The 12,285-nt window shown below is 37.7% G+C and overlaps 1 protein-coding gene across 2 annotated transcripts in view; it reads left to right on the top strand.

Moving 5' to 3' along the window:
* The window catches only part of LPGAT1 (lysophosphatidylglycerol acyltransferase 1), a 61,010-nt gene that overhangs the window by 24,902 nt on the left and 23,823 nt on the right, over positions 1 to 12,285 (top strand). For both annotated transcript variants that reach the window (XM_039697759.1, XM_039697760.1), the window contains 3 exons: positions 2,442 to 2,560; positions 7,609 to 7,704; positions 9,789 to 10,062. In XM_039697759.1, coding sequence (XP_039553693.1) covers positions 2,442 to 2,560; positions 7,609 to 7,704; positions 9,789 to 10,062 — 489 coding nt within the window. The remainder of the gene's footprint in view (positions 1 to 2,441; positions 2,561 to 7,608; positions 7,705 to 9,788; positions 10,063 to 12,285) is intronic.

Below are 12,285 nucleotides of genomic sequence, written 5' to 3'. Positions count from 1 at the left end.
TTTCTTACTTTGCAGATGAAACCTGTTAGTGTATTGTGAGCTGCTTGTTTGTTTTATACCCTTTGTATTTAACAGCAGTGGGTAAAATAGGTAACAAGAGGTTTTTTTCCCCCCTGTGTTTCTTTGATTGGGTCTATCTGAAAGTTTCAAAGTCAGACATTAGTCTTCACCTAGTGTGTTAAAAGTGTACTTTTTTAAAGCTAATTGAGCTTCATAAGTTCTCCTCTTTAGTTGTTTTCAATTGCATGCTGCTTCTCATGGCTTGTATTTTTCAGTCATGATCTTCTTTTTAATCCATTGTGAAGTTAGATCTCTGAATAATTTTTTAAGCGATTAATTTAAACTGTTCTACAGTTTAAATTTTTAGTATTAAATTGCTAGTTCCAGGGAAATATTTAGAGTAAAGAAATGCATTTATTTTTTCAGAGTGATCTAGAAATAAAATGGTTTTATTTGGACACAGTTAGCTACTTGTGAGAAATTTGATTTTGTAGATACTTGATATATTTAGTACTTAGTTCTTACTACTTCTAGAAAGCCACAGTTCAGTAAGACTATTGTATATTGGCTGCTAAATAGAAACACTGAAGTAATAATTTCAAAGTCGGTATGTGGTTGATTCATTTAGCTTTAAAACAATTCTCATTTCATCTCAATTTCTTGCTCTGTGATTGGCTGCTAAATAGAAACACTGAAGTAATAATTTCAAAGTCAGTATGTGGTTGATTAATTTCCCTTTAAAACAATTTCCCATTCTCATTTCATCTCAGTTTCTTGCTCTGTGGGTGCCACTCTGCCATAGTGAGATATGTGAAATACTTGATAAGGAAGGTTCTTGTCAACTACAACTGCCATGGCCAAGCATTTCCCAACTTTCATGGAGTGAGACAGAACATGGCAGGGAATTTGCACAAAGTGAGGAGGAGGGATAAAGGGGCTCTTCCAAGTTCATGGTGAGAAAAATAAGGAAAGATCTGTGCTTAGCTTTCCCAGGAAAGGAAAGGAGATTGAACAGTCCTCTTCACCCTCATATTTCTAGTCTGATTTTATCTACTTGTGACCAAATGCAGCATTTTATTTTTTTATTTTGTGTTCAAGTCTTAATTCTGTACTAATTTTGGAGCTGTTAGAAAGTAATAAAGTGGCAGTTTTCCAAAGTGTGATGCTAATTGATTTCTTCAAGGGCAGGGAAGCTATGCATGGATTATTGCTTCTTGTCTTCAGAGTGTAGCCTATTACCTTTGCATCAGTTAAACCATCTCTTCAAAGACAGTAAAGTAATTAGCCTGTGCTGAGAGTTTTTCACTGCCTGAAGAACCTTTAACAGTACAAAAGAGTCAGTAGTGCAAGTGAAATATTCTGTTTGTTGTCAGAACCGAAAATAATAGCCAGTAGGAATCACTTAAGGTACGGAACAAATACAGGAGAAGTTACATCCTACCTGCACGAGCAATGCATCTTATTTTCCTTTGGAACTTCATAGTGATCCTCTGTCTCTATCCTTTCCCTTAACCCTGCACTGCAGTGTCCATCCCTCTCACTGAAGAACAACAGACTCTACTCACTTGTCTCTTTGCCCCAATAGCAGCATTAGGCATATTCTGGTCTTTAGTTCACAGCACATGTTTCCTTGTTTCCCATCCTGTGTTCTTTGGGAGGCAGTCTTCTCTTTCTCCACTTATTTATTTCACAGTGATGGAACCATCAATTTCAACCTCTCTTCCTTATCTCAGAGTGGTTTTGATAGTGTTAGTGTTGGGTGATAATCAGCTGTATCTTCCTTTTGAAGATACCATTCTTGCCACTGGAGCATCTGGTCTGTAAAGTATTAACTAATAGATTCTGTCATCTGAGCAGCATTTTCTGAACCCACTTCCTTGCCTTTAGCTAACTTGTTTAGATTTGAATTAATGCGTTTGTTTAACGCAGCATTTTAAACCTGATGATCCAAATACAGATTTTTTGTTTTGCCTTTACTGGAGTAGAATAATAATAGTGAGTGTAGAAATGGAAAAAAACTTGCAAAGTTTAAAAAAAACAAACAAGCCTAGCCAGCAAAACCCACAGTTGACAATATAATTTTCTTTTTAATCTAATGAGGTGAAATAGATGAATACAAAAGCTGGGTCAAAAAGCTTATGTAATTTTCAGATCCTAAATATAGAATGGTGTAATGACACAAAAAGATCAATGTCCGTGCACATGTTCTGGTAGAGTATTTTTGTTTTGTTCTTATTCTGCGCATGCAGTTTCAAACTAAGCTGGAATAGCCCCTGCTTGGAAAAACAGTCTTGCTAATATTCCTGCCTTATGCTGTGTGCCAATACAAATTGACATGTAGCATGTAGGTTTCTCTATGATTATAGTCTGGGTGTGGGGTCATTTTGTTGATAGAAAAATTTGTATGTTCTCATTGCTAAATTTACCTTTTTTTTTTATAGTAGTGGAATGGGGTGATGATGTTAAAGCAGTGTCAGAAGATGAAGCCATGGTGCTGGTGAACCACCAAGCGACGGGTGACGTCTGCACTCTGATGATGTGCCTTCAGGACAAAGGCACGGTAGGCTACATCCGGGGCAGGGGTGGCTGCTGTGTGTGCTGTGTTCCCTGTTCACGTCCCTGTGCAGCCTAATGGCTCACTTTGGGGTGTTAACCACCAGCTCATCTCAGTAGGGAGCTTTTTGTTTGGAAAAAGTGTGACAGCCAGTAGCTTGGAGCTGGTATAGACCCTGAACATTGTCTTTGAGAAGGTGAGCTGTGAGCTGAGTCACTGTGCATCCAGTCAAGGTTAGCGCAGAGGGAAGCAGATCTCCTCTCAAGTAATCCTGTACTTGTCTTTTTCCTCTCACCTCATGCCTTTGTGCTACTGAAGCCAAATTTGCTCAGACCAACACAGGTCTAGCATCTTGGTTATGACTTTATTCCAGCATGGAGTTTTTCTCAAAGTTAGAGCAAGCTGTGTATGGGATTTTGGTAGGAGTGAGGGCATGCCAAAGTTAAGCTACCTGGCGAAGATCCAAATTGCTTGAGCTCTTATTTCACAAGCCCTTAAGGATTTCTTGGTGAGAAGTTTTAACTAATGTTAATTGTTCCATGCATTGCTGTTCAGAAAATTCATATCTAAGGGGTGGAAACCAGAGTATAGGATCTAAACAGGAGATCAAATTTAAATACAAATCAGGAAGAAGGGCATGTGTGCATGATTAGGCTACAAAGGGTAGGAGGCATACCTGTCAAGCTGAAAAAATGCAGCAGCTGTATCTGTCTTAGTGTTGTCTTCTTTCTTTAAGTGTCTTAGTGTTGCTTCCTTCATCATACCCTGAAGAAACAAGGAAACAAGAACTGCTTTTTGTTCCATCTGCACAATTTGTACCTGGCACTGTTTTTCTTAGCACAAATTAATATAGTTATGCTATAGGTATGCTTACCTTTATCAGTGATTTACCATTTTTTAGAAAATTTTTCAGATCTTGCTTATGACAGCAAAGCTGATGAAAAAAAACCCCAAACCAACAAAAAAACCTTTTAAACAACCCCCCTCACAAAGTATAAAAATGCTACTCAAGATGGAGCAGACACCTTTCTTTCTACACTAGTCTAGAGCAGGCTGTTGTAAAAATACTTCTGATTGCTTTCATTTCTTTTGGAATTGAGGGAATTTGGTATATATTCAGTATATATGCAGTGCATTCTGTGCTGTACCCAAATGAGTAGAATGACAGAATAAGCTCTTCAATTTCCCTCATCAAAATTCTACATAGGACAGTCTTGTGGTAAAGATATGACTGTGAGGGTGGATATGTATGGCATATGATCTTAACCACTAGTTTATAGATCTAAATCTAAGTCATGTTTATCCCATTTGACCCCATAGCTGAAACATTTCAGTCAAGACAGAGTAAGTTTCAGTGGATGTAGGAGATGCCAGAAATGAAGGAAGGCATTGAGATCACAAATAATCTTCACCATGGAAAATTATTAGGTTTGCATGTTTTCAAAAAAGCAGAAAACCCCTAAAATCACTATTTTTTCCCTTAAGTAGTTGCAGTCATTGCTCTTGGAATGTGCATGTCCAGAGCTTAGTATGGCTTTGGTGTTTTTAGCTAATAAAGAAATAAAACAATATGAGCTTCGATACATGCTTAAAATACAGTAAGTACAAGTGGCTGAAAATAATGAGAGCGATCAGGATTGTTTATCTTTGCTAGAACTTGCTGGATCAGGTGCCTTTAAATACCATGCTTTGTATTTCTAAAGAGAATTGTCTTTACTTAGTGTGACTGTGGAAGTACTGGAGGAAGAAAAAATAAACCTATCTGTCCAGAAATAATTGTTGTACAGTATGCAAATGCTTAAATTAGTCAGCTTTTCTTAAATCCAGTTTAAATTTAATATGGAGTCCTTCACTATGGAGTACTAATCTGTCAGCAAGATTGTAATTTTCAAGATTTTTTTTTTGTTTAGGAGAGTTAAGCTTGTGCTAGTCCACAAGCTTGCTTTTACCAGCCAGTACAGACCAAAACCAGATGTAATCTGCAAGTGCTTAGAGTTTAATGCTGCCTTTAAAAAAAAGTTCATGTAATACATCAGAAGTGTTAAATTTAAAGTTCTGGATTTTTCTCTGTAGTGAGGCAAACCCATGAGACAGTCTTGTAACTTGACAGAGTTTCCCAAGGATGGTGTCAGGAGCCATGATGGTATTTTTTTCCAGTATTTTATAAATCCTTAGATACCAATGAGAGTGTAGCCTATCTGTTTTAAGTCAATTTAATCTCACAAAGCAGTAAGATAAAATATATCTGCTGAGATATTTCTGGTTTTTTCGATTCACTTACATGAATAAGAAAAGAATGATCTCTCATTAGAGAAGTGGAACTTTAGCTAAAAATTTGAATTTTAGTGGAAGGACTGGATTGGCATTTTTTGATTAATACATTATCCCATAATAAAAGCTAAACAGCAAAATTTCAGGTGAACCAGAAATGACCTAATTATACTTTTATTAAAGTTTGATAAATTGTTCCGATTTCTTTGTGAAAGTAAGAGTTAAAAAAAGTAAGTTGTGGTCTCATAAATATTGAAGGTTATGTGTTTAACAAAAAGAAGTAGATTAAAATGCTGTTGTTACTGCTTTCTGACTAGATTAGGACTGATAAATATGGGAGTTTTTTCTGATTTGGAAGAGAAAGCAGTGCCAGGAAGGGTGTGTAGTGGGGACAAAAGAGCAGCTTGCAGTGGTTTGTGTGCAGATTTCAAGTTGTGCTTTCTCAGGTTTCATTGTGAAGTTACAGATGCTTGAAAAATGAAAGTCAGTCTGTCCAGGTTGCTTTGTTATGAAATCTGTGTAGACTGAAGTGGGCCTGTGAATAGAAAGCACCTAAATTATTTTAAATATAGTTGGAAAAAGCTTTTTCTAGCTTCTGAGCTTACTTAACCAGGAAGCATGAAGGAAAAAGGACCTGAACTGGCATCCAAAAGTTCTTTGAATTATTTTAAGCAATTATTACTTTGTGTTCAGAATACTTCTGAATATCTTTGTTTAAGCCTCTTTGAAATGCAAGTGATAAGAGGCTCATCTCATAAGTATTGTTTTATTCCTGAGGATACTAAATAAACGAGTCACCAACAAAATTTTGCAGTGTCCTCTGTTCTACCCTTGCTACCAGAATAAATGAATATCCATTAATGTCATTTGCCTTTTGACTGCAGACAAGACAACTGTGTCCTATTCTTTGAACTGCTTTTTGATTTGTTATGTTAGCACATGTATATATTATTTCATACATAAAAATACTTTCTCTTTTTTACTTCTTACCGTTGCCTAGGCTTACACACAGATTTATGATCACTGGGCTCTGAAGTTTGTCTCTTTGTAGCCCACACGCAGCAGACTGTATGTGTCTCAGTTGTAATTTGCATGTCACACTTATCTTTGACAAAAACTCATCACTCCTCAAAAAGGCTGGGGAAGCCCAGGGATGCCAGTTAGAAGCCCTGTGGCACCTAAAACAAGGTGAGATGGACTTTGAAGAGCAGTGATCAACTTGCAGGATAAATTACCATTATCTAAAGAAAAAGACACTATCAAGTGGTATGGTAAGGGAGAAGCTGTAGCACTGGTGGGCAAGAGATCCTCATCCAGGATTGCCATGGAACATCTGGGACCAGTGTTGACTCCCCAAAAGACACGTTTTCTTTATAGCACAGAAGAGTATTAAGTTTGCTTATCTCCTCCAGTAAAATAGATTATGTTGGTTTAACTTCTGCTTGATACAATAGAAAGTAGTTGTCAAAATGCCAAAGTAGTAGATGAACACTGGCAGGTCTGAGTACTGCTGCGGGCTGAATCATCATTAGTGAAATTTTGGTGGTGTTTTTATCAAAGGATGTGGTTCCCTACACCAGCCTGTCCCCTTCGGGTGATGCATGAGCATGAGTTTATTGTAGTGCCTTGATGAGCAGTAACACCTCTGAGTGATGCTTTTTTTGACTCTTGTCCTCAGGGCACACCTTTTCTCTCTTGTTTTTTTTTGCATAAAGCTTTTTAGTTTGCTGAAATGCAGACATTAGCATTCTTTCCAGAGAATAATTTGGCTTTAAGATCCTCACTTTAATTTAACAGAGGCCTGGAGATCCCTGTAGGATAAATGATTTCACCAATATTAGTCTCAAGTACGGCATTGGATCTAGGAACTACTTTTTCTTCTGTCACTCACAAATACATAGTGTGCCTTTGGTCCTTTGGATGTGTAGCATCTAGTAAGGAATACCACTGGCAGGCATGTTATCTTTATTTCTTAGGCTGCTTTCTTCTGTGTTTGCCTCAAAGTGCGTGAGAAAGATACAAAGCAGAAGGGGCTTGAATGATCATCTGAGCACCAGAGAAATGTCACAGTCCTTCATATTCTTTGTTGATAGTGGTAAATGGAAGAGTGCTGTCTTACATGACTTCAGGTTCACTGAACTTGTGCTAGTCATGATGTGGCCTCATAACACAGGGAAGAGAAAAGGCAGCCTAGCCTATGATTGGGAGCATGTAAGAGACACTGGAGCTTCCAGTTTTGGGGAACCACTTCCTACCCCTCTCAAAAACTGCATGTAGGAGAGATAGAGGAAAAAGACCTTGTGAGAAAAACAGCTTTCCCCTTCTGTTGTTTACTTTATTGGGAGTAATTCTCCTCTGTTAAATCTCAAAGGATGAGATTTACTGAACAGGTAAAGTAGCTGCCTTCATGTCCTGTAAGAAGTGATGGTCAAGTGAATTGATCTGCTCAACCTTGCTGTTTTAGCCTTCCCACTGTGCTGCTTGACTGGGACGAGCAGCAGTCTTTGATTAAATTCTCAGGGACACAAGTGGCTGCTCTGCCATGGCTAATACTGTAGAACTGTATATTATATAACAAAAAGGCAGCTGTTTAATTCTGCTCTCGTGGGAGAAGCATAGCACCTGTGCTGCTTTATATTTTGGGCATAAAGGACCTTATTCTATTTATTTGCTAGTTTTATTGCTGTTGTAAGAGTGACAAGAATGCAACCAGTATATATATAATTCATCCTTCTCTGCACTTGATAATTCACTCATTTTTAAAATTTATTTTTACTTTTCAGGTTGTCCGTCAGATGATGTGGCTGATGGACCATATTTTTAAGTATACAAACTTTGGCATTGTGTCTCTAATCCATGGAGACTTCTTTATAAGACAGGTAAATGAAAACTCATAATAGTGCTTTGATTTATCTTTGTATTTGGAACATTGTGGTGCTATGGGACTTACTTATCACCTTCTGGTTGGTTTGCGTGACGAAATAGCTTTGCTGTAAAGTGTATATTTGAGAAGGTCTTTTTTCTGAATCTACTTTCTTTTCCAAGCTATTTTTTTATTTGCATAGACACAAACGATGGTGGAATCTAGTTGTGAAGGGAGCCTATTATGAGAGGCGTGTACAAGCAAAATACATGGGCAGTCCTTTTTATCTCTGTTTCTGAACACACTTCTCATCTTTCTTTAGTGACCTTGAAGCCATGCAGGGAGTCTGTCTGGTTAGGTCACTTTTCTGGCTGCAAAGTTTCAAATTAGGAAAGGCAGGACTGTCCCTTTTGATGGTGACATAGTAGTGGATCAATTTAAGGTGGTGATGGACCTGTGTAAATAGTAATTAATTGGTTCTTGAAGGTTAATTATTATTTGAGCATTAGGAAAGAATGTCTATTGAGCTCAACATCTGAAATGTTAATGAATGAGACCTTCAGATTGTTTCATACAGCTTGGGTAGGGTGTTTTGTTGTTTGGTGGCTGTTGATCAAACTGCACTCTCAAAGTAGAAACTCAGGAGGCCGATGAAAAGCATGAACCTGTTTCCAGTTACATGAACTGCAAGATCCATCTTAGATGTTTCTTTCCTCTCCTTATTCCTCTGTCTGGACATAAAATGTGTAGCGAGACAGAGAGAATTAATGAATTTTCACATTGCATAGAAGAAGTTAATTTACTCAGAATGAGATAAAGAAATGCCTACTCACAGCAGTACACAGCTGAAGTGAGATTCACTAACACTGGAGGCATAGTTAGAAAACAAAGGTCTCTAGAGGCACACAGCTGTGCATTGTGAGAGGATGGATGGAAGGGACAGGGTTGGATGCTTTGTAAAATATAAATCTGTTCCAGTAGGTAGAATTCACAATATGCACATTTTGAGGTACACAAGGCTGTCACCTTGTTAGTTATAATTTCTGAATGTGGGGTTGCAATTCCAGTCACAAAACCAAACTATCTCTGAGCTGCAAAAACTAAGACTTTTCCTCATTTTTGTAAAGTGGCTGACATAGACAACATCACAAATACAATGATGTCATTGGGAGTCTAAAGATAAGCTAATTAATGTTTCTAGGCTGTTAGCCTTTTGGTGTGGCAAAACCCTTCATATGAGTGAGTAATGGTCCTTTGCCTAACTCTAGTAATACTTGGATGGTTATTGTTCACTGCTCTTTTCTAACTACAGTGATATCCTGGAGTCCTGTGGTCTGATAAGAAAGGAGTGGCTTAACGGAGGACTTTTATATTCCTTTATAATTGCATTAATATGAGCAGGCAGAGCCTTTTCCTTCCCTCTCATGCTAAGTTGGAAGTAATTGCAATGGGGAGACTTAAACGTAGGAGAAGCACTTTCACAAAACTCCCTTTTAGTAAAATACTGTCTTTCATTCAACCCCACGTGTTCCCTCTTCCTTCTTCTGACCAAAAAAAAGCAGCTAACCACCAAAGAGTGCAATGTTTGTGGCAGTTTTGTTGACATTTCAGAGAATTAAAATCACCTCTGCTGAGGAGAGCTTTAATTTTGCCCTCCTGTGTCTTTTGAGTGATTTGACAAGGTCACTTGGAAATACTCAAAAATGCTAATTAATGTAAAGAGATTCCTCTGAAAATTTGGATAGCTTAGTGCATGCAGAGATGGGAGGAGGAAAGATTGTTCCTGAAGATATTTGTGCAGTAATTAAGGCTGTATCTTACTGTTCTGAAATGAGGAAGTTCTCCTAATGCACCCAAGAGGAGAAGTGGGTGAGTCATTGGAGCAGTGCAGACGGAGTGAGGTCAGTGGTTGTGCTGTGTAGCCCAGCTGAGGCCTGCTCTGCAGACCTCCAGTTGGTACTCCAAGGACAACATTGCTTTTTGTTGTCTCAGGGGCTTCTTTCTATCTCTGAAAAGAGGGAAACCTTAGAAGTATAATAATTACGTCTGATTTTTATCTCTTCAAAGCAATCATTTTATTTAGATGTTTTATCCTTACAGGGGAGAACACACCGTGACCAGCAGCTTGTGTTACTCAAAGATCATCTAGAAAAATATTACAGGAGCCGCAATCGGAAATGGATTGTTTTATTTCCAGAGGGTGGCTTTCTTAGGAAAAGAAGAGAAACAAGCCAGGCATTTGCCAAGAAAAATAATTTGCCATTTCTTAAGCATGTCACCCTGCCAAGACTTGGGGCAACACAAGTAATTCTGAAAACGCTTGTAGCACCACAAGAGAATGGAACTCCATCAGGTGGAGGTGCTGTGGGAAAAGGTAAAGATCACATCACTTCATGGGTATAAAGAAAATTAAATGTCAAAGATTTGAGTTTAAAAAAAAATTGTCTAGAATTTGTCTCTTCAAATATAAATACATGTATAAAAGTTTTCATAATTAGTTTTAGTTCTGCTAACTTTATTTTTGATCTTGAGACAAAAAAAACCCACCTTAGTTTTAATTTGATTTAGTTTGTGGTATGGCTGCATGAGTGCTCGTCTTGGCTCACATGATGGGTGAAGCAGATACTGGAATAGGCAAAACCCAGAGTGAGCAAGAAGGTGATCTACTCCTTTGGGTAAGATTGGTGCTTTGCACTGGTTTGTGACAGCATGGAGCTATAGTAAAAGTATTTCTGGAATATGCTAGCTATGTTCATATTTTTATTCCAGGCTTTAGAAGTTTCTTTGCATCCACTGCTCTAGACTTTATTCCTCTTCTTGAACTATTTTCCACTGAGTTCAGGTTCTTCTGTTCTGTACAGACCTTTGTGTTGCCTGTCCCCATTGTTGCTGGAGCAAGCTGTCACTGATCATTAGATTTGAAGGATTGTTTTGGCTGTCACGTCAGAAGAGCTATGAGAGAATAAGAATATTCCTGCAGCATTATGGTTCTGGGATGCCTGGGCTGTAGGGGAAGGTATAGCTGGGATATAAATAATGCCTATAATGGGACCTGGTGCTTTAGTCTCTCAGTTTTTAAAATTAACTTCTTGGCATGCTCAAGAACAGGGTTAGATCTTTTTTTAATTCCTTGTGGATTTCTGTTACTTATTATAGAAACAGTGGACTGGGGGGTTATGGTAGTTTCTTATTGATGGGTGGGGCTGGTCTTTCCAGAGCCAAATTTTGATAATCATTTAGCATTTTGAAACAAAGATCCTTACTAACAAAGCCACATTTGCAAAAGACTTAGGATTATTTTTTGTCCGAAGTGCAAATCTCAGGATTAGCAAGAACCCTTGTACAGAAACTGCTTCCAGATTTTCAGTTTTGAAGTTATTCTTGTCAACATAGGAAATAAATTGAGATTATGTTCTTGGAGAAGTGAAGGTAGGATTTAAAATGAGCTGAAAAATCAAGCTGTGGAATGCACCAGAGTGTTTCCTGTCAGGCTACATTCACAAAAGAAAGGCTAAAGAAAGCTCTTGTTGTCATAAAACATTTTAGGTTTAAAAGAGAGAAACTGAATAACCTGGTCCTTGTTAAAAAATTTGGGTTTTTCTGAGGAGAAAAGTTGGGCCTGTTCCTGTTCTATTTCTTGCTGTCTTAAAAAGGTATGGAGAGTAAGAATTTCCCCAAATTAATTATAAGTTGTCTGGTTCTGGAGGGAGGCCAAAAGTGCTTGTGAAATACCGATTTTATATTTTCCTGTTCTTAGGTTGCTATCAACTTAGCTGAACATCAAGCTTGGCTTCCTTTTTTTTTCCCTCTTTGAGTGGCATCATTCAGACTCTAGAGAAATGAGCATTTGATAGTACTTGACCTAACTGGGTACTAAAATAAAGGAATTCTCTCAGAAATAAAATGGAACCATATTGTCCATCCTACTCAAGGAAAGATAATTGGGCAAAAATAGGAATGAAATGTGTGGGTTTAGCTGTCACTCTTTCATAGTAATGGACTTGAAAATGTACTAAAAAGGATGAAAAAGGAAAGTGAAAGTAAATTTTATATGTTAGAAAAAAGTAGTATTTGATACATAGTGACAGAGGTATTTTACATCCTTTCTTAAGCTCACAAAAATGTTTCCAGCATTGTGAAACTTCCCTTTTAGAGATGTATGAAATATTAGTTCTTGATTGTATCTTGTATAAAAGATTCCTCCTCTCATCTCTTGCTTTCTGAATGCTTTTATTGGTGTCTTGCCGTGTCAGAAAACATTTGTTGAGTTGAATGAGATATAGTTGTATAAATCATTGTGGTTATATTATAAAGTTAGAAGTCTAACAAAGCTACTGGATATATTTACTTTTAATCTCTTCTATCTTTTCCCTTTTTTTAATCACATGAAAACCCATGTCAGTGAAATCAAGCTTCCCTCCTATTCATTGTTAAGCTGTGGGTGCTAGAGCCAGGTGCAGTGCATAGGGTAAAGGTTTTGCCAGTGGCTGGCATAGAGACTGCCTGTAAACCTTCTGTACATTCTAACTCTTCTCCTTTGCTTGGGAAGTGGTTTCTTTATCAGAAGCATCACACTTGAACTTCATGGTTTGCTGGA

This window comes from Passer montanus, unplaced genomic scaffold, assembly GCF_014805655.1.
Source record: "Passer montanus isolate IOZ18808 unplaced genomic scaffold, ASM1480565v1 scaffold12, whole genome shotgun sequence".
NCBI lineage: Eukaryota > Metazoa > Chordata > Aves > Passeriformes > Passeridae > Passer > Passer montanus.
The sequence above is the reverse complement of the archived record's forward strand: the minus strand, read 5'-3'. Positions and strand labels throughout refer to the sequence as shown.